Here is a 13,150-nt window from a genome sequence, read left to right on the forward strand (position 1 = left end):
ACTAATTAATGCAATACTGTTACTAATTATGCTGATGTGTATAACTTAATACCAAAGCTCATTTAGCAGAAAGTCTTTGGGTCACAGGAAAAGATTTTTCTAGAATACTATAATGAGTGACAATAGATGTTCTAGGTGAGAATCTAAAATGCTTTGTCTTTGTAAGATGAGATGAAAAGACAAAAGTGAGACAAAAGCCAGAGGCTCAACAGAATATTAAAGTTACACTTAAGTTTGCACACTGAATACTGATGTGAAACTGCAATTCTTCTCTTCTCACTGTGTGTGTGTGTGTGTGTGTGTGTTTGGAGCTTTGTATTTAATTGTTTACACATTATTTATGTAGCACTATTTTACATTCTGTTTGTGCTTCTTCCCTTTATTCTTTCAATCTAACCATATCCAATTATTCAACTGTCATTTTAAAACATATTAGAAATGTCTTATCATATCTAATAAAAATATTCTGCAGCCCCTAACAGGATAAAGCTCTTAATGAAAGTGCAAAATGAAATGAAAATACAAACCTAAGGATGACCAAGATGACACGTAGTGAAAGCTTAACGCTTAAATTTCTGCACGCTATCCATTAATATCTATCAGATAGATTTCTAATGGGTTCTGTTGCTTTCCTCTTCCAGATGGCCAGAAGCAGGAAGTGAGGTTTGATGGCTCTTCAACCAGGCATTGCTTTAGTGATCTAAATCCCAACACACAGTACAAAATCAGCGTTTATGCACAGCTACAGGAGGCTGAGGGCCCTGCTGTTACCACTATTCAGAGAACTTGTGAGTGTACTTCCACTGGCGTCATCACAGTTTTTTTAAACAAACATAAAAATGCAAATGCATAAAGCAAACAGAATTTATAGTAGAAGAAAACCTGGAGAATGTAACAGGTTGGTTAGGTTTACCGCACAGCTGGTACTTAATCAAAAACAATAGAGTGAGCTAATAGAGTGAGCTAATAAAGGTAGAAGTCCCAAAATTATGTGGCTAGAATGAGGAAGGGGAACAGTAGTTATTACATTACACAATTACATCAAGATGCTATTTCCTCAACCCTGACTAATGGATAAATAAAAAAAAGAGAATCAACGAGGGAGTCGGATCCACAGTTCAACTCTCTGACTAAGTTCTAAATAAGCTGAAGTATATGCCCACCACCCAGGAAGATATAATCCGTATAAGGATCAAATGAAAACTGAGAACATCTATATGGAAAGCTTTCTCTTTATAAAACTACACCAGCCATCTACCTTGCTGACTGGGCTAATCCTTTAAATAGTCCTGGAATTAGGTATGACGCATTCACGTTCACCTACAGCCCCTGGGGTTTGTAGTCTGTTTAGGACTACAACAGGTCGCTTTCTTCACATTACAGAAGAGCATGTGATCCATTTTTTATTTTTGTACATTATTTAGTTCTGACTGTGTGATCTAATGAAACCTTTACTGTAACTGTATTACTTTGCCAAACTCACCAAAATTGCTAAGTAACAGTGACAGTGCACTCTGCTTTAAAAAATGCATTGGTCATTAATTCTTTATTCTTACTCATAATCAAGTGAAAATACCTGAAGTAAACTTTAGGAACATACAGATGTGACAAAAAACAGAACAGTATGGAGTCCTGTACCTGCAGGTTTAGAGAGAATGAACCCAGTTGCAGTATACTTAACCAAGGTAGAACAATACAGTGGCTGTGAAGCCACAAAGAAAACTAATTTAATTCATAAAAACAAAAAGAAAGTCCTAGCAGAGAGAAATGGTAGAACAGGTTGGCAAACGCGTTTGTTTTGAAGTAGAAATCACAACACTTCACTTGATCGTTAGGAAATATAAAATATAAAATGGAGACGTTTGCTTGACAGGGACATGACCATAACTACTTCAGGAACCACACCAGTAAACCCAGGTGGCCACAATTTTTAAAGCTCCTTTAATCACAAATCTACTCAGAAAACGACAGCACAGCCAGGCTGCCACTAGTGCCATCTACTTGATCCTTCAGCGAGTGACAACCCAGACTCTCTAAAACAGGGGTTTTCAACCTTTTTGGACATGCGCCCCCCTCAGTGTGCTGCTCTGTGATAATAGCCAGTTTAATTAAGCCTGAGCTTGTTAATGTAAGCGAGTCACACAAAATGCTCTGTAGTAGCCGGTGTTTCTTTAAAACCGCAACATTCATTAATAACAGCAAACACAGAGAGATGTCTGAGAAAAGAAACTTAGGCTTAGCTTTGTATAAATCGACTCCTGACTCACTTATATCGATACTATGAACAGAACATCTCTCTTAAAGACACACACAGGTGCTATAACAGCAGTGTCTGTCACCGATTTATCTTTATTGTTAGTCCTATTTTTAAGGTTTTTTTCCCGACTGAAGTGGATAACATTAAATGTGCATGTGTGTGTGGTCAGCGAGACTAATCAAATATGTGTCCTGTGGGTGAGAAAAAAAAAAATCTCGTAATGCCACACCCCCTGGACAAGCACTCGCTCCCCCATACCAACCCCCCACCCCCCGGACAGGTACTCGCACCCCACAGGTTGAAAACCCCTGCTCTATAAAAATGTTAAAGACAATAAAATCTGTAAAACCCTTGTCCTGAATAGTGACAGCCGCATAAAAGGAATGCCTTCACAACCTGGAGTGTTCAAATAGGCAACAAATGAATACTTAGCCACCAGCTGACTTCCCAGAAATAGAAAAAGAGCAAAAAACTGGCCAGGTCTGAGAATAAGATCTTTAGGCCCGCATATTGGGTTCAAAAACAAAATAAGTGTGTGATGAGAAACACCTGAATATAAAACTGTGGAAAGTGTGGAAAGATTTGGTGGAATAGTGTTTAACCCTTCGGTACAGTTCTGGACACTTGTAGTATCTATGCTAAGGGTTACAGAAGCTGATATGGTGGCCTTATTTTTTTCCACCTTGTCTTTTGCTTCAGTGCATCATTAATGCTACAGTGATACATTTTTGCTAGATTTGTCTCTTTAAAATAAAACATTTTTGCAGTTTTTTTTTCCTGTTAACTGCAATGCAAAACAAATTCTGTATGGAATATCTGTTTTGTATATCTGCCACTTCTAAGATTAGTCAAACAGGTCTCTGCCTGTACTTTCTCTCTCTCTTGCACACACACACACACACACACACACACACACACACAGTCAGTCACACACAGAGGTGATATATTACTCCAGTGTTTATGATTGTGGTTAGACGATAAATAGCAGCACGCAAACATCAAACACTCATGGTTTTGAAATCATTCTTTAATGTCTTGAATGTACAATGATGTTTACCTACAGCAGTCTGGAGAGAAGTGCAGAAATTATCCTTCTTGCACTGTTGCATTCCAATTCATCATCACTGCACACCTTCCAGAGCTAATTATACAAAAGGTATAATCAGACCTCAAATCTGACAGACGACAGTGGGAGGAGGTGCCACATCCTTAAATAAAAGTGGTGCAAAGGCCAGATGACTGCTTTTAGGCTAAAGCTTTAACACATACTTATTCAAACTGTTATATACACCAGTGTTTCTTACCTTCTTTTTCAGTCACGGCACCTTTTAAAAGTATGCATATGACTCTCGAGTCACTACAGTCTAAAATGTATTAGAAAACACACACTCTGCATCACTCTGACGACCAATATACACATGTATACACACTGTGATCATTAAAAGAAGGGGTTAGGGTACATCTTACTTACTATCAACCGGAAATCACTGGATGATGAAGTTGATGGCTCAGGGTGAGTTTCTGATTCTGATGAAGTTTTTAAAAATCTGTCCATGATAGTTTTTTTTGTGCAACACCCGTAGTACACAGAGTTTGGCTATTTATGCCTGCCTTTATGTCATATGCTGACCCTGTCATTTCCAATTCCCAACTGTGAATCTGCTGCCCGCCTGATCTGATGAAGGTGAGTCGGATCACCACACGCCACCATATGATGATTTTTTTTTTTTTGTAGTTTTGATCCTAAGCTTTAAAAAACACAATGTTGTACGTTTGTATTGAAACAATGTTGTACATTTGTCCTCCTTTATCATGTGTCTAATTCTCTAGTGGTGTTTGCAAAAATGTGTGTGTGTGTGTGTTTGTGTGTGCTTCTGCAGTGCCAGTGCCCACTCCTCCTCCCACCAGGCCTCCCACTACCACCCCACTGCCCACAATTCCTGTTGCTAAAGAAGGTAAGCCCAAACAAACTTAAGAATCAACTTCTTTATATCTGTTACTACTGTTTGCTACTAACCTTGTCACTGCACCACATAATGTACTTATGGTGTTCATGATGCAACCCTTTGCCCTTTTTTTATTAAAAGCATACTAAATAGCGGGAAACACTGGGATCAATGCAGGAATACTCTGGACACACCCCTTCCCACCCTTAGAGTTAACCAATCATGCATGTGTAGATGCCTGGTTGGCTGATAGCACTCTGAGATTGCATGGAATCCGGATCTCAGCCATGGTGGGCTGGCGTAATAGACAGCTGCTCCACCCGAGCACCGAAGCATGTCAGGGCATCACATATTAAATCTCTTTCTCACTCACACCCAGGGGCAAATAAGTGCAGCCCGTCCACCTTCTGCAATGTGCCATCTCATTGTCCCTGTTAAAGTAATTATTGGTACCATTTTTGCTATTATCATTATCAATACTGCTATTATCGGTCGTTTCTCTGTTTGTCAGTATGTAAAGCCGCAAAAGCAGATCTGGTGTTTTTGGTTGATGGCTCATGGAGTATCGGCGATGACAACTTCCTAAAGATTATTCGCTTCCTGTACAGTACAGCCGGAGCACTGGACGAGATCGGCCCTGGAGGCACACAGGTTAGAGCCCAGCCTGTGGTTCAAACTTACTCCTCTTTGTTAAAGCTTTTCAAATTAATCTTTTAAAAGCTTTACCTCAAATCTGTACTTTTATTAAATTATGTTATTATCACATTCATTGTTATAATCTTACTTCATCTTGGTCAGGGTTGTGGTGTCTCTACTGCCACACTTAGTAAAAGCCACACCCCGGACAAGGCGAAAGTTTCCTGCAGGCCAGCACGCATATTCAGTAACTTACACCTAGGAGCAATTCATGGCACCGTTTGCGTGTTTTGCCCAAATGGAATCTATGCAGACACTTGTAGAATCTTCTGACAGATAATAAATATCACGATTGTTCTTATTCATTTTAAACATTATATACAAATTTCAGCTTGATTATACAAATTTTATCTTGAATCTAAATCAGAGCGACTTGCCAAGCCAGAGTGTTCACCAGTGTGTATATCTTTGACCTATTTGACTCACTGCAGTTCTGACCAGGAGGAAGTGTTTATTTCACCTAAGCATCTGCATAGAATCATTAAAAACCATAAACGATTTATTAAGTGTTATATGCAGTCAATAAACATGATCTTTTATTTTATGTCTTTTTTTGTCATTTTATTGCCACTATCTCACTCTCACACACAACCCCTCTTTCTTTCTGTGTCTCTGACTGCAGGTTGCTATAGCCCAGTTTAGTGATGATGCTCGCACTGAGTTTGACCTCAGCTCATATAACAGCAAAGAAAATCTGCTGGACGCCATTCAGAGGATTTCATATAAAGGAGGCAACACTAAAACAGGCAGGTTTAGCTATTCTTTCATTTTGCACTATATACAGTTTCAGCCTTCTCCAGGCCATATAATGGCTTTCAGGGCAGTGCTAGGTCAGAAGCTTAGTGGTTAAGATACTGCACCAGTGATCAGAAGGTTGCAGGTTTCATTTCCCTCCACATGTTGCCAGTGTTGGGCTCTTGTATAAGGCTGTTAACCCAAAAATGCTTGCAATGTGTTCTTACATAACTGTTAGTTGCTTTGGATAAAAGCATGCGCTAAATGCTGTAAATGTAAATATACTTGACACTGTGTAGCTTTTTTAATGTGCTATCTCTGTGACCTACAGGACGAGCTATGCAGCATGTGAAAGATGCAATCTTTACCAGGACTGGAGGAAGCAGGAGAGGCATGCCAAAAGTTCTGGTGGTGTTAACTGATGGCCGTTCTCAGGATGATGTTAATAAGATCTCTCAGGAGATACAAATGGAGGGTAAGTCACCTGTCTGTCTTTTATTAATCAGCGGTCATAGAGACATAAAAATAGTGTCTGTCTAAAAACCTAGTGATCTCTCTTCATAGATGCATTTTACGTCATCCTACTCACACTCCTGAGAAGAAGGCCTGTCTGCATTCTTAGATAGCTTAAAATGCTGCTTACTGAGGTGCCTTAATTTGAAGCGATAAACTGACTGAATAACGAGGGAGAATCCGATGCCTTCTTAGCGGTGAAGGCAATCCAAGCACTCAAACTTCTCTCACAAAAAATTACAAATATAGTGGACGAATGCAGAGCTTTCAAATGTAAATAAATTCTTATTGATTTTTAATTTGTATAAAGGTGTACAAGTGTCATTTATTTGCAAATTCAGGCTTGTTAGTGACAATTTAACTATTTTCGGTAAACAGAGGGAGATGTTAGCTGGCATACTAACGGGTTGTGCCGCCTCAGCCCATTGGTTTGAATGGCCTGAGGCTAACTGTGTTAGCTTAGTTAGCAAAATTGTGGTGATGTAATTGCTGTATAAGAAGTGCATCTAAAAATCTGCCTAATAAGTCAATGTCTTATTAGAATCCTCTTAACCTAGGCAGCTGCCTGGGTAGGCAGTAGGCAACAAGGCAGCTCACTAGACATTGTCTATATATTATAATTCTATTGAAATTTAAAACTATATTTAAATTTACATGCAAAGTTTCTGAATTTAACCTTGTTTAAGTACTATGTTTTTATTATAATTTAAATCTCACCATAGTATAAACAAATATATTTTATGTTTAAAAATTGCATAATAAAATTGCTAGAAAACATATTTTTAAAAGTTGCATGTTCTATGCATTAATGCTGCAAATAGGAAAATAAATAATATGGTAAAGGTAAAGAAGCAGGCGCTCAGGTGGTGCTGAAGTGCTAGTACACCACTGCAGAGTGTTCGAGTCTTTTCCTGCTGTGATATGAGACTTCCGGGACTGGTCCAGTCACCTGCACCATCGAGGGTTGTACAAGCAGCAAATGATTCACAATTAGGAATCAGAAATTACTAGAATAGTAGATAAAGGGAGAAAAATCCAGAAAAAAAGGGGGGAAAAGTTTTCTAAAGTTCTTAGAAACAACAGGAGAGAAAAGGCTAGGCAGTCATAGCAAATCCCTTAAACTACCCTGCTGGTTTGAGATCTGTAATTGAGAAGGGCGTGGAACCATTAATCAGCAGAACAGGTGAGCCACACAAGATTTTATTCTCAGGCTAAATGTGCTATCATGTGAATCAAAGGAAGGTAAGAGAAGCCAGCAGTAACTCACTAAAACATATCATCAACCATTGTATGCTGGTCAGGGTTATGGCAGGTAAGGTTTCCCCAGGAAATACTGGCCACAAGGCAGGAACACCCTGGACAGGGCACCAATCATGTCTATGCGTCTGTCTGAAAATGTAATGGGCTGCCTTCTTGCCTACTGCCTACCTACGCAGCTGCCTAAGTAGTGAAGATTCTAATAAAACATATAACTCATAAGGCCGATTAATTGAACACCATTCAAAACAATGGGCTGAGGCAGCACAACCCGCTAGCATGCCAGCTAACGTCAACTTTCATGTACTGAAAATGGTTAAACTGTCACTGACGAACCTAAATTTGCAAATAAATAACACTTGTACAACTTAATAAAAATTTAAATTAGCAAAATTAACAAATTTACATTTGAAAAGAACTAAGAATGTAGACATACCTTCTTCTCAGGAGCGTGCATAGGATGACATTAAATTCTGTTTGTGTAGAGAGATCACTAAGTTTTTGGACAGACATCAAATAGACTTCTGGCTGGCTCTGCTGAGATTGGAGCCTGGATCACAGTGGTGGTGGGTTAGCGTAACAGACCGCTGCACCACCCGAGCGCTATAAAACAGTTACTGTTGATGTCAATTATAGCAGGCAATGTAAACAAGTAGAAACAACATACTGTAATCATTTACTATATGTATTATATCAGCCTATGTGTAATAGAATTTTTTTAACCAGATCCGATTGTGTGACCAGAATTAAGTTCTATACAACTTCTGCATGTTTACATTTTGTGTTTGTGATGTTTGCGTTCAGGTTACATCGTGTTTGCGATCGGTTTTGCTGATGCTGACTATGGAGAGCTGGTGAGCATTGCTAGCAAACCTAGTGAAAGGCACGTGTTCTTTGTGGACGACCTCGATGCTTTCCAAAAGATCGAAGAGAAACTCATTACCTTCGTCTGTGAGGCTGCAACAGCAAGTAAGTCCTCAAAGAAGTGTTTGTAAGTGTGCAGGTAGATATATTCATGTGTGGAACCGGTCCAAGATTTGACGTATTTGACTAATCTTTAAATGTTGCTATTTTTATCTGTTTTGTAGCTTGTCCATCTGTAGCGATGAGTGGCAGCACACTACCAGGTTAGTCACAGTTCACTCATACTCTGATAACATATGGATAAGCTTTAGTTGCAGCTTTAGTGCTCAGATGACTATATTGTAGCGTCGGCACAGGCTTTACCCAGAAAGCCTTGCGGCAGTGGTGTCTAAGCTCACCGTAGCCGTGTATCCCGTTGTTGGGAGTGGGGTGGCTGCGGTGAGGGTTGGGTAAGTAGCTTATATGTTTGTCTGTTGTATGAATGTATGTGTGTATGAATGGGTGTCTGTCCCTAAACCACTGAATGAACTGCCAAAGGCAGCTCACTTGCGGCCCTGACGCTATCCTTCCTGCTCGCCGGCGCCACAATATGTTTACTAAAGATCAGCTGTCAACCCATCCAAAAATATGGAATAACACATGCATGGTAATTATTTACTGTTGTTAGGTACATGTATTCTGGTTCACCACTGAGGTGACAGGCTTGAGCCCCGTAAATCTGCAAGAACTAAAAATGATCTGCACCATTGAAAATCCATACTGGTTTCAAGAGAAAGCAGGTTGCCAACAGTGGAGAAGGCAAATCCACGAGGAAGAAGTACATGGAACGAATACACACTAAACAAAGCATAGGTTACTGTCAGTTAAAAGGAACCGACATGTCAATCATTTGCACCTTCATGCCCCATCTGTCAGCCATAAATGGCCAGGCAGAAGGACATGATTCTCTAACCGACCCACACTGAACAACAGGTGTGCCTATTACAATACATATATTAAGACATACACAACTAATCTAGCATTTATAAGCTTTATGTATTTACCTGCATGAGGAATTGCAAAGAACTGGAACTGCTGTTTGATTGGGCCATTTAATAATTTTTTTATTGGCTGCATTACTGTCTTATGTAGTAGCATGTCATGACTTGTGTGAGTTACTGTATAAGCATTGTGTATAGTGGGCATTGCGTAATAAATCATGGATTATACTGTATAAATATTACAAAAATACACAACACTAAATTCTGCTTTAGTGCAGAGGACTAAAGATAAGCTACTGGCTCACAGGAAATGTTCATGTTACTTTTAGTTAAAACCATTAGGAGTCTTAAAAGCTTTTATTGAATTTTGGCAGTCAGCTACTATTTTAAAAGAATAGTTTTCTAAAATGAGTTTTCTTAAATACTAAGTATTTTTCTAAAATACTAAAAATAAACCAGCACAACTTTAAATACAGTTTAACAATAAAGATCTATTAGAATAAGATTAGATTAGAATAAGAAATAGGTTAAAGTATATCTTACCAAAGCTGCTAATAAATAGTTTTAAGTAGATTCCAAAACAAATGGTTTTTAAACTAATGTTTTTTTTTACTTCCACTTTAAACTCAGGGTCAGGCTTCCCTGGAATTATTGGGTGCAATGTGCAATCTAAAGCGGGGCGTCAGTCACCACCACTCCCCCTTCCTTTCCAAATCCCTCAGACATAGACAATAGTGTCTGGATGGATGGATGGATGGATTAGTTCCATAAGGAAAGTCAGTTATTTACAGCAGGTCAAGATACATTAAAGCAAAAAGTATTAAGGTACACAAGTATTGAAGTACACAAGTATTGTTGTACAACACCATGTAATTAAATAAATAAAATTAGAAATGTAGTATGTAATAGAAAAAACTATTAAAAAGTGTCATTGCAGTAAACATTATTGGAAGAGATATGTAAAATGTAATATAATAAACTGTTGTAAGGTGTTATTTGCAGTAAATATTAACATGAGTGTAATGTAGGCTTCATTAGCAGCATTAACAGAGTGCTAAATCATGCTTTATGAGTCTACCTCGATAGTGGCTCAGTGTTCAATGATGTCCCGACACAGTGAAGTGTTATGCAGTGTGATCGCTGCAGGTACAAACGATCTCCTGTACCATTCCTTGAGTCTGTTGCTGAAAGTGCTCCGCTGTCTGACTAGCAGGTCATGTAGATGTATGTAGATGCCCGAACAGCATTAGTGGGCTAACGTAATTCACAGTTGCGCCGTCTGAGCACTGTATGTGTTTATATAAAAAAAGCTATTACAAAACTGAATGAATGAATTCTGCAACACTAAACCCAAAATCTGTAAATGTACACAATCCTGATAATTCCTCTCGACTAGAGAAAAAAAAAAACGCCACTATTTTACTCCCACAGGCTTCAGGATGATGGAGATGTTTGGTCTGGTAGAGCACCTGTACAGCAATGTGGCAGGTGTCTCCTTGCAGCCAGGAACTTTCAACAGCTATAACAGCTACAGGCTCGCTAGCGATGCACTACTGGCACAACCCACCAGGTACAAAACACGCACACACAAACGGCTGTCTTCTCCAAAGACTTGCTTTGTACAGGATGCTGAGCAACTCATGACAAAGGTGCCAGGTGTAATGCAACTGCTGGAGGCTCATACAAGGCAGACCGATACTGTAGCTGAAAAGCCGCAAAAGCAAAAGACAGGACAATGACTAGTAATTACTAAATAAACAATATAATAAAAACAGAGAAATTTACAAAACCAAACCATAATCTACAGCCCAAAGCAGCACAGGTGAATAGAAAAGACAAGCGACCATATTACTGTAGCAGAAACACTCTACACGATCATAGAGACACAGAGAACACACATACAGACTCAAAAAGAACCAAAATTGCACTTGGATGACACTCAGAGAACTCAACAAACCAGTACCAGCAAAAAACAGATCCAAGCCAGTCATGGACAAAACAGAGGAACAGAAAGGATGTCTCCTTGGCAGCTACAACATGGAAATCTCAACACTGTTTACCAGCTGGCCCTGAAAACCAAAACAGAAAAAGCCCCAGTCAAATTCAAACATCCACCAGACAGCCAAATAAAGGCCTAACAAACAGGAAGTCAGAAAGACCTATCCCAAAGTTGAGCCCCAGGTATGGGATGTAGCCGGTAACGTTTGATTAGGCGCAAGGAATGCTTTGAAGTGTATTTCAAAGAGAGCCACACTATCCATCCAACTGCGCCTCTTCCACCAGCCAGGTCAAACAGAGCAGGGTGGGGACGTTACACTTTCAGACATGATGCTTCTCTCATGCTTCGGCTCTTTTTGTCTTAAGAGCTTTACTGCTGTATAGGAAACTGAGTAGACCTTATGCTTTTCAGGGCTTAACTATATAATTTATATTTAGCGTTTCCACCATCTGCTGTTATTAGCTACTATTACAAAGATCTGCAAATCTTACTCTTTTATTCAACTATTCTTATTGCTTTGATGTGGTAACAGCAGTGCACTCTGAAAATCACAAAGCTACAGAACACAGATTGTTATCAGATATGCACATCGGAGGATACTCTGGGATTTACTGATAAAATCACCAGTTGGCATTGTAGGCACAGTAGAGAGGAACTAAACCCTCCCAAGATTAACCCATCCAGGTTCCGGTCGACACCTGTTAATGGGATTACAGTAGGAAAGAATATAAGTATACGGCAAGAATCAGTATTTGAAGTCCACTTACACCTGTTTTATACATCTTCACAATCATTCTTTGGCATATAAATTCACATGGGCGCATACAAATACTCAAAAGCTTAGTCAGATAGTCTGTGAGTCACTCTTATACTTAGTACCTAGAACCATAATAAAGATTACTGATTTGCTAAGCAGTCTTATTTTCTGAAATAATAGAGTATAATAGAAATGACATGTAAAAGTCTTTAAAATGTAGAATCAGCAGGACACCATGCATTTCTGAAGGTGACTACAGTAGCCTGGTTTTACATTAAGTGTGTTATGTAATTTATTTCAAGTGGTAGAATATTTTACAGTGTGGGTGGGACACACTCAGAATATGCAAAATAGCCTCATTATTGTCACCTCTTGACTTATTGACTGTTTAGGAAAAACATCAGTGCTTTATATTTAAATCTGTTCTTCTGCTTATATTAAGTTGGTACCATAGTGATTGTAGCCATTGCAGAAACATTCCCTTTTTTAATGTATAATTTATATTGCACGCATCATTTGTATAATGAGATTATTTGCACTGTGAGTGCTACATGCATCAATTAATTAAGTTTGAGAATACACTTACAGTCGAAGTATTACATTTTTTAAGATTAATTATTACAGTAGCCATGACAAGCACATAAACAGAGTAATAAAACATTATATTTGTGAAAAAAGGAACATGTACCAAACAGTTTATTAAAAGTAGGGCCCTACAAAATTCACAGGACAATGTGCTTAATTTCATGGACCTCATTTAAAAAAAAACGTTTTTAAAAAACAGATTTTTAAAGAGAAGTGCCACATTTCACAGCAGTTATTAAATAACTTATAAATTGAATGATAGAATAAATGAAAGCTACAATACACAGCACAGTCTAAGTTAATGTTTGAATGTTAATTCAATTACTCGAGTCGTGTTTTTTAGTGGCTTTACACTTTGATATTTTGGACATTTTGACTAACCGACTGCCAAACCAATTACCATAGAATTGCTAGGACGCACCTGAACGCTCCAAGAATAAAAAATGTTAAATCGCTAAACACAAACCTTCAATTTTGAATTTCACAGCAAATTGCATATTACACAGGAAAAGGCTCATTTCACGATCCGTGACGCGAGGTAGGGCCTTATTTATAAGGTAA

General features: G+C 38.6%; 1 protein-coding gene across 1 annotated transcript in view; it reads left to right on the top strand.

The window, feature by feature from the left end:
* The window catches only part of col14a1b (collagen, type XIV, alpha 1b), a 73,588-nt gene that overhangs the window by 33,593 nt on the left and 26,845 nt on the right, over nucleotides 1-13,150 (top strand). The window contains exons 24-31 of the mRNA XM_063000392.1: nucleotides 642-788; nucleotides 4,138-4,212; nucleotides 4,715-4,854; nucleotides 5,522-5,645; nucleotides 5,966-6,109; nucleotides 8,209-8,373; nucleotides 8,493-8,531; nucleotides 10,680-10,818. Of these exons, the coding sequence (XP_062856462.1) occupies nucleotides 642-788; nucleotides 4,138-4,212; nucleotides 4,715-4,854; nucleotides 5,522-5,645; nucleotides 5,966-6,109; nucleotides 8,209-8,373; nucleotides 8,493-8,531; nucleotides 10,680-10,818 (973 nt within the window). The remainder of the gene's footprint in view (nucleotides 1-641; nucleotides 789-4,137; nucleotides 4,213-4,714; nucleotides 4,855-5,521; nucleotides 5,646-5,965; nucleotides 6,110-8,208; nucleotides 8,374-8,492; nucleotides 8,532-10,679; nucleotides 10,819-13,150) is intronic.

This window comes from Trichomycterus rosablanca, chromosome 1, assembly GCF_030014385.1.
Source record: "Trichomycterus rosablanca isolate fTriRos1 chromosome 1, fTriRos1.hap1, whole genome shotgun sequence".
In the NCBI taxonomy this organism is placed as follows: domain Eukaryota; kingdom Metazoa; phylum Chordata; class Actinopteri; order Siluriformes; family Trichomycteridae; genus Trichomycterus; species Trichomycterus rosablanca.